Here is a 21,361-nt window from a genome sequence, read left to right on the forward strand (position 1 = left end):
TCCATAGCAACGTAAAAGAGTTATGCCGTGATGGTGAATGCAGTCAGATTGTAGCAACACTAGCATGACACCTCAGTCATTTTCTGGAATAATGGCTTTTAGTTTGCTTGGTATGCATTACATATTGTCCCAATAAAATGAGCCCCTCCTGAATGTTTGTCAGCTCTGACGTCTGTGACCAGCCCTTGCTAACCGGGCCATAAACATCAGCAGTGACAAACGATGAAACTAATGTGGCTCAGAACACCCTCAGATTGTTCTCTGAGGAATCATGGAACTCCAACCGGTTCGACTGATAACATAATGAAGAGTCTCAAGTCTATGTGAACTATTAGTCTAGTAGCTGAATAACCTAAATGAAGGGTTGTGTATTGTAGATGTGGAGCTGGATCATCTGGTTGGTTTTCCCACTGGTGCTAGGTTAAAGGAAACAAAGGTGTTGGACAAAACTGGTTTTTCAAGGAGACAAGTAGAGCTAGTTCATCTGCAGCTCATGAAAGCTGAGTGTTTGTATACTGCCTTCTTTCGTTGGTTTCAAGGATGGTTTTCATTGATAAGCATCTGTCTTTTTCTTAGGATTTAATTAGTCTTTGAGCAGGATTCCACCTGGTTAGGCCTATTCTGTGGCAGAAATAGTGAGTGTTTTATAGATGTTTGCTGACAGGTGTGGCGCTGATCTGAACCGCACTGATTTGTGCAGATGTTGTGAAATCACTGCAGAAGGCTTTTCTTTTATCTTGTTATAACACATCAAATGTTACCAGTTGCTATCTTCTAGAGATCCAAAAAAAAAAAATTTTTTCGTCATGGATGCAGGTTGTTCAGACATCAAATTAAAATTGAGTTGAAGCTGTAAATGTGTGTTCATGTCCAAGATTTTATCTTGTAAAAAAAATCATTGGCAGAGTTAAGTAGTTCATTGATCCTGAGCTAAACAATTACTATACTCTTGGCTGACTTGCAAAATTTCTTCTGTTCCACTGGTAATGGTTGGAGAGTCCAGAAAAGTTTGGGAGTACCTCACATCGCACATGACAGAAATATATTTGCCTGATCTCATACATGCTGAGTTTCAGTCTTCCTGAAAAAATGTTATTTATGAACTTCTGGTTGAAAATGAGTCATACGGTTTCAAAATAATTAAAAGTAGTGAAATTATTAACTACTAATCCAGATTCATTGAATAAGATCAAATTAAAGTGACGTGGTATTTTCATTTCTTTTTTTATACAACAAGAGAATGAGACTGTAATAATAATAAAAAAAGAAAAAAGTTAAAAAGAAAATGATCTTGGAGGTCACACTCCGTTTTTCTCTGTCAAAAATACTTATCTAACCAAACCAGGTTAAAAAGCTTTATCAATCTTATTAATATACATTAATACATTTTAGAAATAATTATGTTGTTAATTTATTATTAATTAGTACTAATATAACTTGTGTTTGTTTGTTTGCTGGTTTTTATTGTATTTGTTATACTTGTATTTTTTTTTTTTGCCCAATTTTAACAAATGTATTTAAATTGTTTAATAAACTGTTAAGACAAATAGGGATTGATAATGTAATAATAAAAACATTTCTGATGATCTTAAGAGTTGTGATTTTTGGTATACTAGCTTTATTTCGTAATCATATATATTCCAGTAGTTTAAAATGTCATGTCAACAATTGCTTATGTGACCAGTTTAAAACAATTTCAAATTATGAATTGTTCGCATTATTATATTATTCATGTTCTTCACTCAAATTGTCATTTATATAAATATTATTTCCTTTTGTTCAGATTTTTGGGGCATCATTGTTTATCAGCAATCTACGTAATTCTCCATCAGTACTTACTGCAGTGATTAATGTAGTTCATTCAACATTCTGATCGTAGTTTTGTCCAACACCTTTCATTTAGTCTGAGATAATTGCGTCTAACATCCACTTTTAATTACAGTAATCTCCTTAATCTCTTCAATTCTTTTATAATATAGTCTCTGTTCTACATATGTAACCCTGCGATGACATCATTCATCTAGCGTTCTTGGACCTTGACTGATTGCTAGTGGTGAGATGTACTGGAGAAACCTTCAGAAGGACTCGGTCTGCAGTTTATCTTCTCCCACTCCGTTCCATTGTCTTGTTTCCCAGCTGTCTGGACATGTCAGCTCTCGTTTCCAGAGAGCTTCTTGAGGGCCTCGTCTCGCTCCGGCAGCCACTCCTCCTGACAAACCCAGACACGTCGCTTCCTGTGTATGACCCGAAACCCAGATCATTTTGGCTTTTTCTTTTCTCTCTCACTCTCCTCTATCACTGTACTTCCGGGAATTAGCTTGACTTCCTGTTATGCCGTAGTGTGTGAGGAAGCTATTCCTATTATTTTAGGCAGAGACCTCCTGGCCCCTGAAGTCGTCCTCAGGGTTATTCGTCTACGGCTATCAACACTGAGCTTTGTTTTGAAACCATTCTGGAGTATCTGTCCTCACTTCTGCCATGAGCCTTTGAGGAGATTAAATTCTTCACAGCAGGTATTTTTATGGGAAATTAAAAATTGAAATGAACTTTTAACTGGTGTTTATGGTGTGTGTATGTATGTATGTATGTATGTGTGTATATATATATATATATATATATATATATATATATATATATATATATATATATATATATATATATATATATTCATATTCTTGCGCTGTTTTTTGCAATGTACACACAGACAGATGAGACTGTGAGGTCTTTAGATGTGTGAGAGCATGTTAGTGTGACCCAGAAAGAGTTATAGCCAAGTGTTTTAGCCAAGTTAGCATGTTTTGTCATTCTGTGAGGATTTTTTCCAAGATTTATGTACCGTTTAATGTTATATTTGGACATTTATCTGGATTATCTGTTGTAAGTAGTGCTGTTTTTCAGATTCTCTTTATGTTTTAAGGCGTAAACATAAGCAAATACATGAAAAAGAGTTCATATAGGACATGTTCTCTGCGCTGTTTATTTAATTGTTGGTTTAGGTTTGGCACTTTTTCTAGCATCTCACATTTTTAGTATGCCTTGTCGAGTTAAAAGTGGTTCAGCTCTGAAAAACACCTCACAAGACTTTACATTTTATTTCATTCTTTCGGGCTGCTTGCTGTTTTTGAACACTAGCACATCTTTTGTGAATGGCTCCTTACATATGTGTTATGAGGGTTTCACATTTATTTGCTGGTCCTTGAGTGAAACCTTGTGTTTTTATAGTTGAGATCATTTAAAGGCACAATATATAATTTTCGCCGCTAGAGGGCGCGTATTGAAAACAAACAAAGAAACAAAGGCGTAGTTTGATGACGCCGTGACTGTGGAATCATGGGAGTTGTCGTCTTCATCTCCACAGCCGATGTAATCCGACGGGGCTCGGGCAGAAAACATGTTCACGGATGAGCTAATGTATTAAAGATTTATTAACGTCGTAGTATGAAGCAGGGTGAGGCTGAAAGCCGTCGAAGCGAAACGAGGCCGCTGAACGAGCGTGACACACGGCTGGAAAGCAGCGGAGGTTTTATTATGCCACAGTCGACCGTTTCCGCTCCTTCCGGTCGCACTTATGTGAGGTAAAGCAGCGCTGTTTTATCATACTAGATACATTTGAAAGTTCTGTTATAATGCTACCTTGTGCGGTCGTCACCTGTCTAATAAAACGCATAACATATTAAGGTGTCTTTGGTGTTTTCTACAAAACAAAACCGGAAATCGAGGGTGAATAACGTCATTGGCAGGCGACACAATGACACTATGGACACTGTCCGTGTTACTAGTTAAAATAGCTTATTTCTCTGGATTTAAACATTCTTCGAAACATTTGGGATGATGTAAGTACACAAGTCAGCAAGATATATAACGCTGTTGTAGTTTTTTTTTTTTTTATATTTTAATAAAAAAATCTTACATATATACCTTTTAAGTGGTATATAATTTAATGACTATATCAAATCTGACTCTTATTTGATTTTTTTTTTTTTTATGTTTCCTATTATAATTATGCTATTATGAAATGCAGTAGTTGGAGATAGTTATAAGAGATGGATATAATTTTACCTACAACATATCAGTCATACAGATTTGGAATGACTGGAAAGGAAGATATTTTAAAGAGTTTTGTGGTCCAAAGACATGAGACTGCATAAACCATAGTTATGTTAAATGACATATTGAATTATACATGAATGACAACAGGGCTGTGAGGGATAGACTTACAGTCTTTACAATGATTATACCTCAATTTTAAAACTTAGAGCTTTCAAAACTCTTTTATGCAGTTTTTGCTTACAGAAAGTCTTTTGGAAAGATGTTACAATCAAATAATTCATTTAATTTCCAGTACTCCTATCCCTCGCTGCCTTGTTTTCATGCCTGTCAAAAATTAAATATGGCACTAATTTGACTAATGTCTATTGACTGTTAAAAGGTCATACAAGTTTAGGATGAAATGAGGAAGTAAATGACATCATTTTCGTTTTTGGGTGAACTACTGCTTTAAAAAGATAGTTCACCCAAAAATGAAATTTACCCAATGATTTACTCACCCTCAAGCGATCCTAGGTGTATGACTTTCTTCTTTCAGACAAATACAGTCGACGTTTTATTAAAAAAATGTCCCGTCACTTCTCACCAGAGCTTACGCTATGCCTATGTCCTTCGTCATCTGCTGGAACGCCACTCTCTCGTAAACGTGCATGCGACAGTTAGCGGAAACTAGAGATTACCCTTTATAAAGTTTTAAATATGGATATTTTTCCTACAAATGCATTGCTTTGCTTCAGAAGGGCTTTATTAACCGCCTGGAGCAGTCTTCTTATGATGGATGGATGCACTTTTTTGGCCTTCAAAATCTCGACCACCATTCACCATTCATTATAAAGCTTGGAAGAACCAGGACATTTTTTTTAATATAACTGATTGTATTTGTTTGAAAGAAGAAAGTCTATAAACCTAGGATAGCTTGAGGGTGAGTAAATCATGGGGGAGTTTTCATTTTTGGGTGAACTATCACTTTAAGTGTTGTCACATGACCTATATGTGTTATAAAGTCTATTTTAAGATTTTAAAAGACTTTTTTAAAAAAAATTTTTTTTATTATTATTATTATTGTTGTTTTTAATTAGCTAGTTAGCCATTGGTGTTTCTCTACATAACCACACTTGGGGGCCTGTTAAAGTGCCTGAAGTGTGTTGCCTATTTACTTCTATTGTTATTAGTTTCTCAAAGGAAGACCGGTCTCTTCCTGTTGTATGTGGTGTTAGGTCTAGCCTTTTTTCTCTTGGGTGTTAATTGTTTAAGAATTATTGTGGTGTGCAGAAAGGTTTGTGTGGTGTTTTCCCGTGCTGCATCAGTGTTGAAGTGTGAAATAGATTTGGTGAGGTTACTGGTGTGTAAATCAGTGGTTGAGTAGCAGTGCTGCTGTACTGAAGGTCAGAGCTGTGTGTTTGTGTGTGTGCGTTCAGTGTTACTCTCACTGCAGACCCTCGCAGCACATCAGCTCAGTGTGACGTACACTCGCTGCAGTATCATTACACTTCCCTTTTGTCACGAACAACAGGCAAACTTGTTTGTGTGAAGGTGATTGTCTGAGTGGGTGAATCTCACAAAGAATGGCTCGGTCGTATTTCACACTGAAATTATAAAATCGTCAAATCCCTGATATATGTAATTAAGATATTAATAATTTTAGATAATATTTATGATGTCAGTTGATATAAATATAAGATTTATATAAAATGTAAGAAGAATTTGCATTTTTTGTCCATGTGTAGGTATATATTAGTGCTGTCAAATGATTAATCGCATCCAAAATAAAAGTTTTTGTTTACATGTTTGTGTACTGTGTGTATTTATGTGTATATATAAATACACACATACAGTATATATTTTGAAAATATTTACATGTATATATTTATATTCATATAATTTATATTATATATAAATATAATTAATATATAAACTAGGGCTGGGTCTCGATATTAATCGAGCATAGCTTAGCATAGATCATTGAATCCGATTAGACCAGTAGCATCGCGTTCAAAATGACCAGAGTTTCGATATTTGTCCTATTTAAAACTTGACTCTTCTGTAGTTATATCGTGTAGTAAGACCGGCGGAAAATGAAAAGTTGCGATTTTCTAGGCCGATTTGGCTAGAACTATACTCTCATTCCGGCGTAATAATCAGGAACTTTGCTGCCGCAGGCGCAGTGACACGCAGCGCCTGAAAGCAGTCCCCAGCCATATTATAACCAGTTACCCAGCTGGGGACTACTTTCAGGCGCCGCGTATCACTGCGCCTGCTGCGCCATGGTACGCAGCAAAGTTCCTTGATTATTACGCCGGAATGAGAGTATAGTTCCTAATCATATCAGCCTAGAAAATCGCAACTTTTCATTTTCCGCCGGTCTTAGTACACGATATAACTACAGAAGAGTCAAGTTTTAAATAGGACAAATATCGAAACTCTTGGTCATTTTGAACGCGATGCTACTGGTCTAATCGGATTCAATGATCTATGCTGTTATGCTAAAAGTGCTATCGCCAGACCCGAGATCGGCTGAATGGATTCAAAAACGGTAAAACTCAACTTATTAACTCTGGGGGAGTTGGAGAATGAGCCTATTTCCAAAAAAAGTGGAGTGTTCCTTTAAATCCCAAGAATCGATTAGTCAAGCCTGTTTTCAGTTAATGGAAGGAACATTGAAGGACACTTCCCATCCAATAAATTTAAATAAGCATTGTGCTTTGGTACTTTTAATATGAAACAAAGTCTCAGATTTCAAATTCTGTCCGTTGTATTGCAGCATTCAAACAGTAAATGCCGTTTTGGCGCTGTTTAATGTGAAGTGACAGATTGCTATAGCGCCTCAGTTCAACAGACGCAGCAGCGCGTAGCGCACGTGAACTGATTATCTCCTCCACATTAATGCCAGTTTCAGCACAAAATAGACATGACTAAACATCCGAAGGTAAGTTCAAAGAAAGAGTACAACTTTATAATCCGTATCCTGTCTCAAGTAAATGCTCAATCAGTGTTTCAGCCATGCAAAGACGTCAATATAATGGCTTGTAAACAATGTCACGTAACGTCACATTTACCTCAGGAAAAAAAAAAAAACATACTCGGTGATGATAAACTCATTAGTTATATAGAAAATAAACTGTAGAGAGGGGCATTTTGCTAAATATATGCACCATATAGCATATTCATTATAAATTTTACTGTTCTTCAATGTTTAATTTGTTTGAAATAAAGTTTTTATGACGGCCACCATTGTTTATATTTCAAAAAAAGAATCGAAGTAGAAATATTATGTAATTGTAACTTTAATATTTTAAAACCTTCATTAAGTGTAATTTTAACAAATCAGTCAATTTTAACCTTCAATATTTATATTTTACAGCATTGTTTGAGAGATTTTTCCTTGAAAATTTGGCGTGTACTGTATCTGATATATATCCAAAATAATCGACTTGGTAATCGAATCGAATTACAAGCTTTTGAATGAGAATCGAATCGAATTGTGAAATTTGTGTCAAAACCCAGCCCTAATATAAACAACATATTTTTATATACATTCATGTATGCATATTTATATATACATAATAAATACACAGTGTACACACACACACACACACACACACACACACATTATGTAAACAAAAACTTTTTTGGATGCAATTAATCGATTGACAGCACTAGTGTATATATACAAATATACACTTTAAAAAAAAAGTAACATACTCCATATGTATCCTAGTTTATAGTTTGTTTTTGTAATTCACCTAAGTGAAATCTTTGACTGTTGTGCTGCATTCTCTCTGTCTACACTAAATAAGAGGCTTTTCTGCATTATGAGCATTGAGTAATGTTTAAATAGTGCTTAAGAATTTATCACTGATGTTTAGTAACCCCTGACTGACTCACAGTGATAGGTGTGTTAAGCAGGAGTGAAGTAACTTCATCTGGCTTCACAAGTGTGTTATGAGGAAAATGCGTCAACTAAATCACAGACCTCGTCCAGTGCTTTTTTTAGGTGCCTTGAAATTGAGTTTTTGTAGATGTTTGCTCTCTGTAGACAAAGGGCACTCTTAGCACACTGACGTACAGACACAAGCCATACTTCAGCGATAGACGCATCACATGGACTAATGTGAACATGGTGGCATTAACTGTGTTGTGAAAATGTGCGACAGTCCAGACAACAGAGTATCTGTTTTCGTTGATGTGCTCACCTCACTGGTCAACAGCCTGTCCTCAAACTGCGGCTCTAATGTGAGCTCACACTCTCTCACACACACATACACATACACACACACACACGGGGACAGGCCACAATTGATGCTCTGTTTCCCAATCAACACAGAAAGAACCAAGCGTACCTCATAACAGTCAAGAGAAATCCCCGTTGTCAAACTCGCTCTCTCACTCTGTCAGCTTCCTCTTTTTTTTTTTTTTCCTTGCCTGCTGTGTGTCCTGTGACAAAATTCACAGCATCACGCATTATCCATCCCTCTCTTTTCTCATCAACTCTGCTGGTGATACTCTGAAATGAAAATGGCTGAAACTGAAATACTGGTGTGAAAACCAAAACTGAAAATGTTCATTTTGTACTTTTATTTTTGTCTTGGAATTGCTAAAATTGTTTATTTTTATTTATTTATTTATTTATTAATTTTTAGAGACATCATTAATCAATATTTTAAAGGTTGTTGGAGCTGTTTTGTTGTAAAGGACTGTGTGGGTGTAAAAACAACACAATTATTAAAGTGTTGTTCATTGAAATATTGACTGTAAAAAGGCTCTATTCAAAATAAGGGCGTCATTAGCACATGGCAGCTGTCATACCTTGGTTTCCCGTTAAATTTGAAAAAGTATATTTTAATAACAGGTGTAGTAAATTTTGAATACTACACATTGAATGTCATATACAGGGAAGGAAATTAATACTTTATTCCACAAAGGATGCATTAAGCTAACCAGAGTGACAGTAAAGACTTTTACAACTATTTTCATTTCAAATAAATGCTGTTTTTTTTATTTCTATTCATCTGAGAATCACAAACTTTTTTTTATCAAGCGTTACACAGAATTATAAACGGCATAAGAAATGTTTCTTAAAGACCAAATCAGCATATTAGAATGTTTTCTGAAGAGTCATATGATATGCTGAAAAATCAGATTCGCCATCACAGGAATACATTACATTTTATACATAGAAAAGTTATTTTAAATAGTAATTCAGTTTTTTTTTTTTTTTGTATTTTTAATCAAATAAATGCAGCCTTGGTGAGTAAAAGAGACATTTCAAAAGCATTAATAAATCTCACTGACTGAGGCTGAGCAAAGTATGTTGTTTGCCATTGGGACTATAATGCACAGCTAGTAAATGCAAATATAAACTGAAAATGTCATGTGAATATTGACTGCAATGTGCATCTTTAGGCTTTTAAACATTGTGCTTGTCTGTCTCTTTCCCATCAATATGTCATCCATCAACAGCTGCTGTTTGCTTAAATGAAACCTGAACCATGTAATCAGATTTCTTTTTTTTTTTTTTAAGTCAATGATTCTTTTATTGGATGTCAATGTAGTTTCTGTTCTCATTTTTGGCTAAGATTTTCTGCCTGTTTTTTTCTTTAAGGCAACGAATGTTGTTTTCTGCCAAAATGTTGGTACATCCTTAAGCTCGTTCACGGTCTCTTCCTTTTTCTACCTCACTCTTCATCTCTGCCTCCCTCTGCATGTCTGCTTAGTGTGAGAATCAGATGGCGACTGGCGACAGTCCTATCCAATCAGAATCACCCGAGCTCTGATAAGGATATTATTAAAGCATTGCTCTGCAAACCTCCCATCTGTGCGTTTAGGTTCAACCTTCATAACCGTTCCCAGGTGAAGAACTGTGGTCTGGAATAGTTGGAAAAAACAAACACTGGCCTAAACTGTTTTTTCTCTTTCCCTTTGCAGTCTCACTCCGACTCAAAGCCCGGGGGGCGCTGCAACATGCCCCACTCCACAGCAGACGAGCAGCCCCACATCGGCTGCTACAGGCTCCTGAAAACCATCGGCAAAGGCAACTTCGCCAAGGTCAAACTGGCCAAGCACGTCCTCACTGGCAAAGAGGTGAGGATTGCGTTTACCCCCCAAATAAAGAATGCAAACCGTAGGCTGTTTAAATGGCAAATGATTTGTCTGATAAGTGGAATGTGTTTGAGTCATTTGTCTGACTTCCATAATGCAGATGATGATAAACATGCTGCTTAGTTGTTAGCTCAAGTCTGACGCCTCTGAGATTTTAAAGCAACAGTAGCAGCCGTCCACCTGATCCCTCTCAGGGAAAAAACAGACTGCCTCTGCTATGCACTGAAAGTGTGTACTTCACTGGTGGTGGTGGTGATGACAACTACATACTTTATGTAGAAATGGCAGTTCTGTTTTTTGATAATCTTTTTCACTTGGATGTATGCCACAATGCAAAAGATCTTCCTCTTCTTCAGTTACATCATGACATTAAAGGGATAGTCCACCCAAAAATGAAAATTCTGTCATTTACTCACCCTCATGTTGTTCCAAACCTATAAGAGTGTCTTTCTTTATGTTAAACCAAAAAGATGAATGCTAGTAATCAAGCAGTTGATGGTCCCTATTGACTTCCATAGTATTTTTTCCCCTACCATGGAAGTCAATGGTGACAACACATTTTTTTTTTTTTAATTCTTGAAAATATCATCTTTTGTGTTCAATATATATACATTATACAGGTTTTGAACGACATGAGGGTGAGTAAATGATGACAAAAGTTTCATTTTTGGGTGAACTTTTCTTTTAAGCTGCTTAAATACTGTATTTCATAACCAGCTGAGAGTGGTATTAGTATATAATTTACAGAACATAATTGACTCCAATTATCGTCTGTTTTTAATAGTGTAACATTGTTGTATCACTAATATCATACTGAATTTAGAAAAAGTTATACATTTACACTTTCTGCATAATAAACTGATCACATGACTTTTTAGTGGTCCAGTTTTCATTAACAGTCTCTGAATCCTCCACACTTTGTGCATGCTTACAGCACACTTAACATTCAGCTGGGCTTGTTTTTGGATCCCTGTGCCTGCTAATATGAGACCGCATGGTTCTGAGACGCTGATAACGCACCATGTGACTCCTGACTGTAGAGAGGTTTTAGACCGATAGAGAAGAGGGGCGAAGGTGAAAACTCTAGGTTCGCGTGTGTGCACTCGCCGCAGGAGCAACGTGCTGTAATCTCAATGCGGCATGGTGAATTGTTTCCTGATGATGTGAGATTGTGATCTGTATGAAGGCAGACCGAGGCTGATGTGTGCCTGCAGCCTCAGGGCTTTTCCCAATAACTTTTTTTTTTTCCCCTAACCGAACTCTTCACCCTTTCAATCAGGTGGCGGTGAAAATCATAGACAAGACTCAGCTCAACTCCTCAAGTCTTCAAAAGGTGAGTGTGACCCTTCCTCCTGAGGTTTAATAGGGTCAGAATGCAATTTCAGAAGTATACTGCTAATTTGTTTTCTTTAACTATCCCACCCCTGTTAAGTTGTGTCTCTTCCTGTTGCCTCACAACTTTCAAGATGCAAAGCCGCTTCTCTGTAGGGCCCATGGCGGCTAATTATAGAAAATTAGACTCAAGTACTTCCTGAAGTAAAGGGACTGGTTAGATGTGGGGTTTGGTGGGGGTAGTTCTTAGCCACATTTTACTCATGTGTGCACAAGCTTGAAATATTTACGCGCTGTGAAGGACATCTACATCATCTGTTTGCTGCACATTGACATCTTCTGTCTCCGTTTTCAGCTATTTCGGGAAGTGAGGATCATGAAGCTCTTGAATCACCCAAATATTGGTGAGCTTAACTGACAGACAAATCGCCCTTAAGTCTCTCAGCTTGAATCTCCAGTTTTCCGGTTTTGGCTGTGCCCACTGTTTTTTTTTCCACATTTTTTTTGGGTTCATTAATCCTTGTCCAAATGTCAGTGTTTTTCTGTGCAACTGGATTTGGTGAGCGTAAAACCTCTTGGGAATAACACAAATCAAAATGATTTTTAGTCTTCATCTAGCATACTTGCATTGCATTTAAATAAAGCAAAATGTGTCAAACCTTTCTGACATTTCTCTTTTTTTCCTCTTGTCCTCATATAGTGAAGTTATTTGAAGTGATTGAGACGGATAAGACCCTCTACTTGGTGATGGAATATGCCAGCGGAGGTCAGAACTCTGCCCAGCCCATTTTAACCTCATATTTCTACCGTTACGCAGTGTTTTTTTTTTTTTTCTCTCTCTCTCTCTGCATTCTGAATGCTCAGCTGTTCTGTAAATGCCTCTGTAGTTTACTGTAGACAGGATGTGGCTCTCAGTCTATAGTTCTGATCACTGTCTCCGTTAAATACCAAAATTTACCATCTTACTGTATCATCATTTTTCAAATTTCAGACCCTGACACGGATGAAAATACACTGCTGTTCAGCACAGTTCAGCTGTTCAGTCACTGTAGAAATTAATCCATCTATGCGTGAGGTTCTTTAAAAGCATTTAGTAATTGATCTAAATTAAATCCAACTGAAATGTTTAATGAAACTTAAAGGGATAGTTCATCCTAGTGTTGTCAAAAGACCCGGTACTTCGGTACCAAGTCGGTACTAAAAAAGTGAAAACGTCACGGTACCAGGTTTTTTTAAGTACCGGTGGTACCGAGTACCCAGTCAACCCGGTTCTTGACGCGTACGGCCCGATGATTTCCGCGATGCAGAAAACGCGGACGGAATCTCGGAATCCAGTTATAAAAACGGAATTTACAGTTTAGCACGGAATGTCACGGAGTTTGTCAAAGTTTGGATGAATTAATCAAAAGTAGGTCATTGCACTTAAATCAAATCGCGACGTGGACTAGTATCTGTAAATATTAAGCTGCAAAAGTCGATTCAAATATGAATCCGCATGTTCTGCGAGTCTCTGTGTGAGTGAATGAATGGCAGAGACGCTGCTTTTTCTTTTTACTACATACACTGAAGCGCCTGATGCTCGCGGTGATTCATCATCTGCCGTCTCAATGAGGACATAAATACATAAACAACATCTACAGAACTGCTCTGAGAGTCCTCGCGAGCATTTTACCGTTCATTGAGTAAAACCAGCGTCACATCATATAGCTACACAGAAATGTAAAGGTATTCACGGCAACCCGTCAAAATAAAAGTTCATCTTAAAGACATTGTGCCAGAAATATAATTTTACATATATATATATATATATATAATTTTTTTAAATTTATTTTTTATTTTTTAAAGAAGTCACAATATTTCTTCCATAGTTTAATTTTAATAGTAAATCCCCTTTATTTACCAAAACAATACAATGTGTTTAAATTTAATTAATTAAAAGACAAATTAAATTTGGGTGAAACTTTGTTTACTGTTTTTCATACTTTTATTACTTGCGGAAAAACTTGAAACACAATTTAAATAAAGTATAAAGAATGGCATTGATTTTTGTACATTTTTATTTTTGTTTGACTTTATTAAAAATAGTGTGTTTTTTTTAATTAGCATGTGGTACCGAAATTGGTACCGAGAACCGTGGATTTTGACTGGTATCGGTACCGAATACTGAAATTTTGGTACCGTGACAACACTAGTTCATCCAAAAATGAAAATTCTATCATTTACTCACCCTCAGGTTGATCCAAACCTGCAATACTTTTTTTCTGCAGAACACCTAAGATATTTTGAAGAAGATTTGGTCAGTTTTCATTGACTCCCATTGTAGTTTTTGTCCATATTATCAGTCAATGGAGACCAAAAACTTTTGGTTACCAACTTCAGAATATATTCTTATTTGTTACCAGTGAGTAAATGATAACAGAATATTCATTTTTGGGGTTTAAGTAAATTTGCACTGTTTGTATGGCTAGATTTAAGTAGGAAAAAATATAATATAATATAATTAATATAATATAATATAATATAATAATTATTATATATAATCTTTTTTTTTTTTTTTTTTAAACAAACATTAACATGACCATCCGGCGACAGCTGCAAAAACATCCCACTGCATAGGCTGCATTCCAAAGGAAACAGTGACACACAAATTCTACTTTGTAATATGCCATGCAAATACCTTGCAGAACTCAACGTGTACACATGAATTATCAATATTGAATTTGACAGCTCTAGTTTCTTTTCATCAGTCACCTGCGGCTGATTATTTGTTACGCAGATTATTGCTTTATAGTAAAGTACCAGAGGCTATGTTTTTACCAAAGCCAGACTTCTAGCTTACCCTCTCCGTTTGTGCAACTGTTTCTTTCTAACCGTGACTGTTGTTCCCCTCCTTGGTTTGCAGGTGAGGTGTTTGATTACCTCGTAGCCCACGGCAGAATGAAAGAGAAAGAGGCTCGAGCCAAATTCAGACAGGTGAGATGCTGTGCATTTGGTTGTTATTCACTCACTTGCAAATTTTATATTGCTGTTGCATGAATACAAAGCACCATAGGGGCTGTAAACACATCAGTGGTGTTTGGGTTTCTCTGTTACATGTACTTTCTTTTCTACTTATAAAATGTAATGCCTTATTCGCATGATGGTATTGTTGATCCAATCACAAGTAAGAGACTGTTTTCAATAATAGAGTCTGATAGTATAAACTTCTTTTTAAGGTGCTTGTTCAAGGAGTCACATTTGTTAATGTCAATACGAGATGTAATTGCGTTGCTAAACTTTACTCTAAGAAATCATTTTAGAAGTCAGTCTGTGTGTAAGTTAGTGTTGTGATAGAAGTAGCAACTTTTATGTGTGTTTGCAGATTGTGTCAGCGGTGCAGTACTGTCACCAGAAGTGCATTGTTCACAGAGACCTCAAGGTAAACAAGATACATTTTCACACTGTATTTTATATATCTTTACCTCTGCCTTTATGACTAGTCTTCTATACTCGTGCAGATTTGATTTCATCCCTAAATACATAATCACCAAAGATTCTCCCTTGCTTGCAGGCAGAGAACCTGCTCCTGGATGCAGACATGAACATTAAAATTGCAGATTTTGGCTTCAGTAACGAGTTCACACTGGGCAACAAGCTGGATACTTTTTGTGGCAGCCCTCCTTATGCTGCCCCCGAGCTCTTTCAGGGGAAGAAGTACGACGGGCCGGAGGTGGATGTCTGGAGTCTTGGGGTCATATTATACACACTGGTCAGCGGTTCTTTGCCGTTCGATGGACAGAACCTAAAGGTGAACACAGAAATAGGAGTCAAAAACAGGGTTTCCATCCTAAGTTGAGAATTTAACTTAAAATTTAACAAAATTGGAATAACGCGTAAAACATGGAATAAGCACCGTTTCCATCCAATGAGTCAGAGAGAACAAAATAGTCACTTCCTGATAAACCGGCACTAAATATCACGAAGAAAAGTAGTAAAAGCCACTGATTATAATAATTCTCAAATATAATAAATTACTTGCACTTCTAGAGAGAAGATGAAACCCAATAAATACGGTCTTGCTTTTGGAGGTGAATGTCAGCTGTTTGGGAACGCAGTCATGGCAGACTGGGAGGCAATTAGACAGAAATACTTTGATGACAGACTTTGCTCGGGCACTTCAGAATGACCATAACATTTCAGATGCTGTGCAACAAAATCAGTCCGCTGGTTAGTCAGGTTATGCCATCCCATAGCGCAAAGTCACATGACACTCATGCGGTATTTATTCGCTAAATGGGTTTCCATCTCCCATTATTCGCATTAAGCCTTTTTCGCACTAGTAAAAAAACCACCTCAAGCGAGCGTAAAAACTCTTTTGCGAATTAAGGGATTTCTTTTCGAAATTTGGCGTTTCCATCATTCGTTTCTGATGCGATACTACTTCAAAATGCGCATAAAAAGAGGGTGATGGAAACATAGCTTATGTCAGCAGCTTTGACTTAAATGCTGAATGCTTGTGTTTTTGTGTTCTTAGGAGTTGCGAGAACGGGTTTTAAGGGGCAAGTACAGGATTCCCTTCTATATGTCTACCGACTGTGAGAACTTACTGAAGAAATTCCTCATACTCAACCCAACCAAGAGAGGGAGCCTTGAGGTTTGTACATTCAGAAATACTCTCATAATCTTCTGTCTTGAGTTTTAAAGGGTTTGTTCACTCAAAAATGAAAATTCTGTCATTAATTACTCGCCCTCATTTCGTTCCAAACCCATAAGGCCTTTGTGCATCTTCGGAACACAAATTAAGATATTTTTTATGAAATCCAAGAGCTTTCTGACCCTGCATAGACAGCAATGCAACTGACACGTTCAAGGCTCAGAAAGGCAGTAAGGACATCGTTAAAATAGTCCATGTGACATCAGTTGTTCAACCGTAGTTTTATGAAGCTTCGAGAATACTTTGTGCGCAAAGAAAACATAAATAATGACTTTATTCAGCAATTTATTCTCTTCTGTGTCAGTCGACGTGCATTCACGACAGTACCACAACGCAAGCATGTGCATTCCTCTGCTTGTAAACAAGGTGCAGCGGATCTGGGTTCTCTGTTAGAACGCCGGCTCCTGCGTCAGCAGCACCATATGCATGCGTCGTGGTACTTTTGTGAACGGAAGAGAAGAAACAAAGGTCTTACAGGTTTGAAACGACATGAGGCTGAGTAATTAATGACAGAATTTAAATTTTTGGGTGAACTATCCCTTTAACTATTGTGTAAAGTCTGGTCTACATTGCACCTTATCCTGGCCAAGACGATATTGGTGTTTCTTCAATTTTAGGCACTTTTATGTCTCAAAGGTTGTTTTTTATTAATATGGAATATGTATAGATATTATTGTTTTGCCCTTTTCCTTTCAATCTTAAAATTGTTACGACCCTGGTCCAATGGACCATTCGATCATATAACTGTTCAATAAACCAGAAGGGAAAATAAACGATTTTAATTTCTATCGTTTGAATATGTGATATAAATTGCCTGTATGTAAGATTCAATGCCATGAACCTCTCCAGCTAAATAAATCCAGTGATCAGTTCTGCCTGTGCAGGTACCTGGTACCTGGTAATAATGATAGACTGATATAAACCTTTATTCCTGGAAATTACATAAAAGATCAGATCTGGTGATTTTAGCCAGCTTTCGCTATTTTTGTGTGCAGTATGCATCAGAATGTTCACGGGCAGTCTGTGGGCGTACAGTCTTAGGCTTAGACTCTGCACAAACAACTGTTTGCATCAGATTGATATGTTTTGTTGGACTGATTCAGCTTTTCAGCACTGTGTGATGTGTTTTTGAAGTTCTGCCCCCAGTTGACTGTCTGTGAATCCTCTTCATGAAGGCCAACTCTTTTTTTGCATCGTGTTACTTTATACCAGTGGGCCCCACCCCATATGATCTCTTCACCTTGTACTCTTTCCTTCCTTACGCTCAGCAGCAGATCATGAAGGACCGGTGGATGAATGTGGGCCATGAGGACGACGAGTTGAAGCCCTACATCGAACCCCAACCTGACTACAAGGACCCTAAGAGGACAGGTCAGCACCCCAGCAGTGCAGGGGGTTGGAAGAGAGGTGGGGCAGACGTGGCCCGGGGCTTTGGTGATGGTGGTGGGTGGGGTTTGAAACAGAGATGGATTATGGTTGGGTAACAAATCTTGGTGATGGGACTGAATCTAAATTCCATTCATCATCTCATTTGAGCCTCTTAATTTGTGAGTTTAAACAACAATTCATGTTTGTCCTGCTTCATAACACTTTCCTGTTTTCTTTTCTCTTTATGGTGTGTGGTTTGTGCATGATTATTGTTTTCTTTTATTTTGATAGTTGTTACTTTCAAAATGGATATATTTAGTTGTGTTGCTTATACTTGAGGTTAGTGTTGTGTAATGAAAATATAAACTATTAAAGGTTTGATGCATAATAGTTCTTATTATTATTATAATAATAATAATAATAATTCTTATTTAAATGTTTGGTCTGTCTCCTCAGATATTATGCTACGGATGGGGTACTCTCTAGATGAGATACAAGATTCCCTGATCAACCAAAAATACAATGATGTCATGGCAACTTACTTATTACTGGACTATAGGAACTCAGAGGTATGTTACTCTAAAGATCATGTGAATATCTGTGTTTTACAGGTGGAACTATGATAGCTTGTTTTTTTTGTTGTTTTTTTGTTTTGTCCATTGTTATATTTATTTGTTTTGTTTGTTTGTTTTTATATCTTAAATTTGTTTTTTTTTGTTCTTTTTTTTCTCGTTTATTATTGTTTTATTCTGTTCTGTTTTTTGTTTGCTTTTGTTCTGTTTTTTTGTTTGTTGATTTGTTCTGTTTTCTGTTATGCTTACTATAACTGCTATATTCAGCCAATTATGCAGAGAATTTGCTTAATTACTCTTTAAAATAGGCACCTTACCATTCAGATACTCAAGTGTATGATTATATTTTTAGAGACTTTATTAAAAATGACATGAATCATGGTACCTAACTGTACGGTTCCTGTTTTTTTTTTTTTTTTTAATGGCAGTTGTTTTAACCATAGTAATGTAATGCAAATTTGAACCCTTTTTTTTTTTCTCTTTCCTAGCTGGATGAACTATCAATAAAGCCCCGCCTATCCGCTGACCTCACAAACAACACCCAATCACCTTCTCACAAGGGACAACGCAATACCTCCAATCCGAAGTCCCGCAGATCCACAGACCAAAGTACAGCATCATTCTGCTGGTCATTAGCCACCATAAGCACCGACTCATTTGGTTTGTAAAGCTCACATGTTTTCCCTCTACACCGCAGGCTCCTCCGTTTCCACCAAGCGTCCTCAGGGCGACAGTAAAGTCCCTCCCAGTCCGCTGATCTCTGGAGACCATAAGAAAACTCCTACCCCTTCCACTGTGAGTACAGAGCCCCCTGAGGAACTGATGACTGATACACAGCACGGTTGTGATCTCACGTCACTGATCTTTCTCTGCTCTTCATGTGCCGTATAGAACAGCATCCTGTCCTCAGGCACCAGCCGCAGCAGGAACTCTCCAATCACTGAGAGAGCCACTCTGGGAGTACAGAACGGCAAGGACAGGTACTGCCACATTCCTCTTAATGTACAGAATCTTCGTTTCACGCTACGAATCACATGGAAGCACCCATCAAACTCATTTCTGCAAAGTGGATTGGTGTTAAAAGTAGTGTATGTGCGTATGTGTATATTTAGACTGTTTGGAAAGCTTCTCTGCTCTCGACTCATTCTGTCAGGCTGCTGCTCTGCCAGCATGGGAAACATAATCCTGTTATGCGCACACATACATTCTCGCAATGACAATCACACACATTCAAGCGCACATTCGTGCGCAGCGCAAAGCTGAAATCTGTTCAGCATGATTTGCAACGCCTTCAGGAACTTAGAATTAGTCCAAGGATAATAATAATATAATAATAATATTTTCAACTTCATATCTTGCTGTGGCATGCTAGTGTTCAGAACAGGCAATAATTTTGACTCATTCAGAGAAACTCATTTACGGCTATATGCCTACAATTGCAGCGCAATGAATCAGTGTTTAAATTATCTCAGTGTGAAAAGTATAACTGTAAGAAACATTTCAGTTTGAGGTCAGTACAGTTTTTATGTTTTTAAAAAGTCTTAAATTCTCCCTTTTTAATTTTTTTTTTTTTAATTTATTTTTTTTTTTTATCGCAAATACAGTAAAACTGTAATATTTTGAAATTGTCATTTATAATAATGGCTTTTAGTTTAATGTTTTAAATGTAATTTATTCTTGTGATAACAGAGCTGAATTTACTAGCAGTCATTACTCTTCAGTGTCACACAAGTTGTGAAAATATATATTTTTTTGTAACATTATAAATGTCTTTACTGTCACTTTTGATCAATTTTATGAATCCTTGCTGGATAAAACTATTCATTTCTTTTTAAAAATCGCACTGACCTCATACTTTTGGCAGGTATTATGTTTGTTATTGTAAATTAGTGGTGTGTAGAATATCTTGCAGACCCTGCCTGTCTAAAGTTATATCTTTTATCTTTCAGTTCAGAATATGACCAGCTAAACTGTAAATCTGGTTACTTTCTTTTAGTAAATGCAAGTTGTGCAAACACTGGTTTTCATCTGCCTAGAAAAGCAGTCCTTCTCCATAAAGATGATTCTGATAGCTGCACAGTTCAAGCAGACAATGCAAGTGCTTTTAACAGAAATACGAGCTGTACAAGTCCTCTTAAACCCTCTGGGCAGCATGCCAACTATTGTAACTGCATTAGTTCATTTTTACAAACTCCGAGACAAGTGGGAATAATTTTCTGTGATAATCGACAGAATGCCACAGATGCAGTCGATATAACCTACATTATAAATTGCCCGGAAAATTTCTCTAATGATTCCCATGAAGTTTCCAATAAATATAAACTGTGGTGAATTCCTCCAGTCAGAGCACTGCAAATTAGGCATGTACTTTAGTACCATATTGATACTAAAATAAGAAGCCTGATCTGTGCCATAGTATGATAGATCTGTCTATATAAATATCTGATTTTATATTTTTTTAACTCTGCCCTGCTCTAAAAATGTTACATTTCCTAGTGGTAATAAAACTTGCCCGCAATCCAAAATTGAGTGACTTATTTGAGACTTTTGTACACGCATAATGAAACTTATTTAAATATACTAATTCATGGAAATGGAAAACTCCAACATCGACTGTTGAAAATTTACTGCAGATATACTGAGGCTCACTGACGTATTACCCTTGATTGGTATGTAGTCAGTCTCATCCCTTAATCTGGAATTAGTGATTTTGCCTGACCCAAATATTGAGGTTACACAGAGAAGAGATGCAGGAAACTGAAAAACAGCAGCCGCGTGATATGAATGTTTAAGTTTGCTTGAGGTGACAAGCCGCAGCGCAGTCAGAATGCTGACGCGGAAAGAGTTTTATATGTGTGCGCAAGGTCAGGTTGCAGAGCAGCAAATGAAAATATGGACATTATGGCACTGACAGAACACCTGCCACCAAATCACCCTCACAAATGCATCAGATGTCTTTTGTCTGCATGTATTATGATGAGTTTGATTAACTTTACCTATTTAATAATTGATTTGAGTAGCTTTTAAATGCACATCATGCCCATGAGGCTTATGCTGTCAGATGTGTTTGATCATCACAGCATCTCGTTTTAGATTCACACTCCGTGCACAGGGACAGAGCGAGCTTTCCAACGATAATGCAAGTTTGATCTGACATTGACGAGCTTTGATCTGTATAGATCTAAAAATAGACTTAAGTCCGAAATAGCATCCAAACCTGCATTATCGCAGCGCAGAGTTGTATTTTTAT

General features: G+C 37.0%; 1 protein-coding gene across 12 annotated transcripts in view; it reads left to right on the plus strand.

Moving 5' to 3' along the window:
• Positions 1-21,361, plus strand: part of mark2a (MAP/microtubule affinity-regulating kinase 2a) — a 34,456-nt gene that overhangs the window by 4,204 nt on the left and 8,891 nt on the right. For 6 of the 12 annotated variants that reach the window (XM_058757194.1, XM_058757184.1, XM_058757186.1 and 3 more), the window contains exons 2-14: positions 9,973-10,128; positions 11,426-11,479; positions 11,834-11,882; positions 12,179-12,244; positions 14,381-14,451; positions 14,840-14,896; positions 15,029-15,265; positions 15,992-16,111; positions 17,440-17,578; positions 17,996-18,108; positions 18,600-18,720; positions 18,809-18,906; positions 19,003-19,091. In XM_058757194.1, coding sequence (XP_058613177.1) covers positions 9,973-10,128; positions 11,426-11,479; positions 11,834-11,882; positions 12,179-12,244; positions 14,381-14,451; positions 14,840-14,896; positions 15,029-15,265; positions 15,992-16,111; positions 17,440-17,578; positions 17,996-18,108; positions 18,600-18,720; positions 18,809-18,906; positions 19,003-19,091 — 1,370 coding nt within the window. Of the gene's footprint in view, positions 1-6,817; positions 6,974-9,972; positions 10,129-11,425; positions 11,480-11,833; positions 11,883-12,178; positions 12,245-14,380; positions 14,452-14,839; positions 14,897-15,028; positions 15,266-15,991; positions 16,112-17,439; positions 17,579-17,995; positions 18,109-18,599; positions 18,721-18,808; positions 18,907-19,002; positions 19,092-21,361 lie in introns of those variants that run through there. The other 6 variants (XM_058757195.1, XM_058757191.1, XM_058757189.1 and 3 more) reach the window with 4 other exon arrangements.

Source organism: Onychostoma macrolepis, chromosome 21 (genome assembly GCF_012432095.1).
Source record: "Onychostoma macrolepis isolate SWU-2019 chromosome 21, ASM1243209v1, whole genome shotgun sequence".
In the NCBI taxonomy this organism is placed as follows: domain Eukaryota; kingdom Metazoa; phylum Chordata; class Actinopteri; order Cypriniformes; family Cyprinidae; genus Onychostoma; species Onychostoma macrolepis.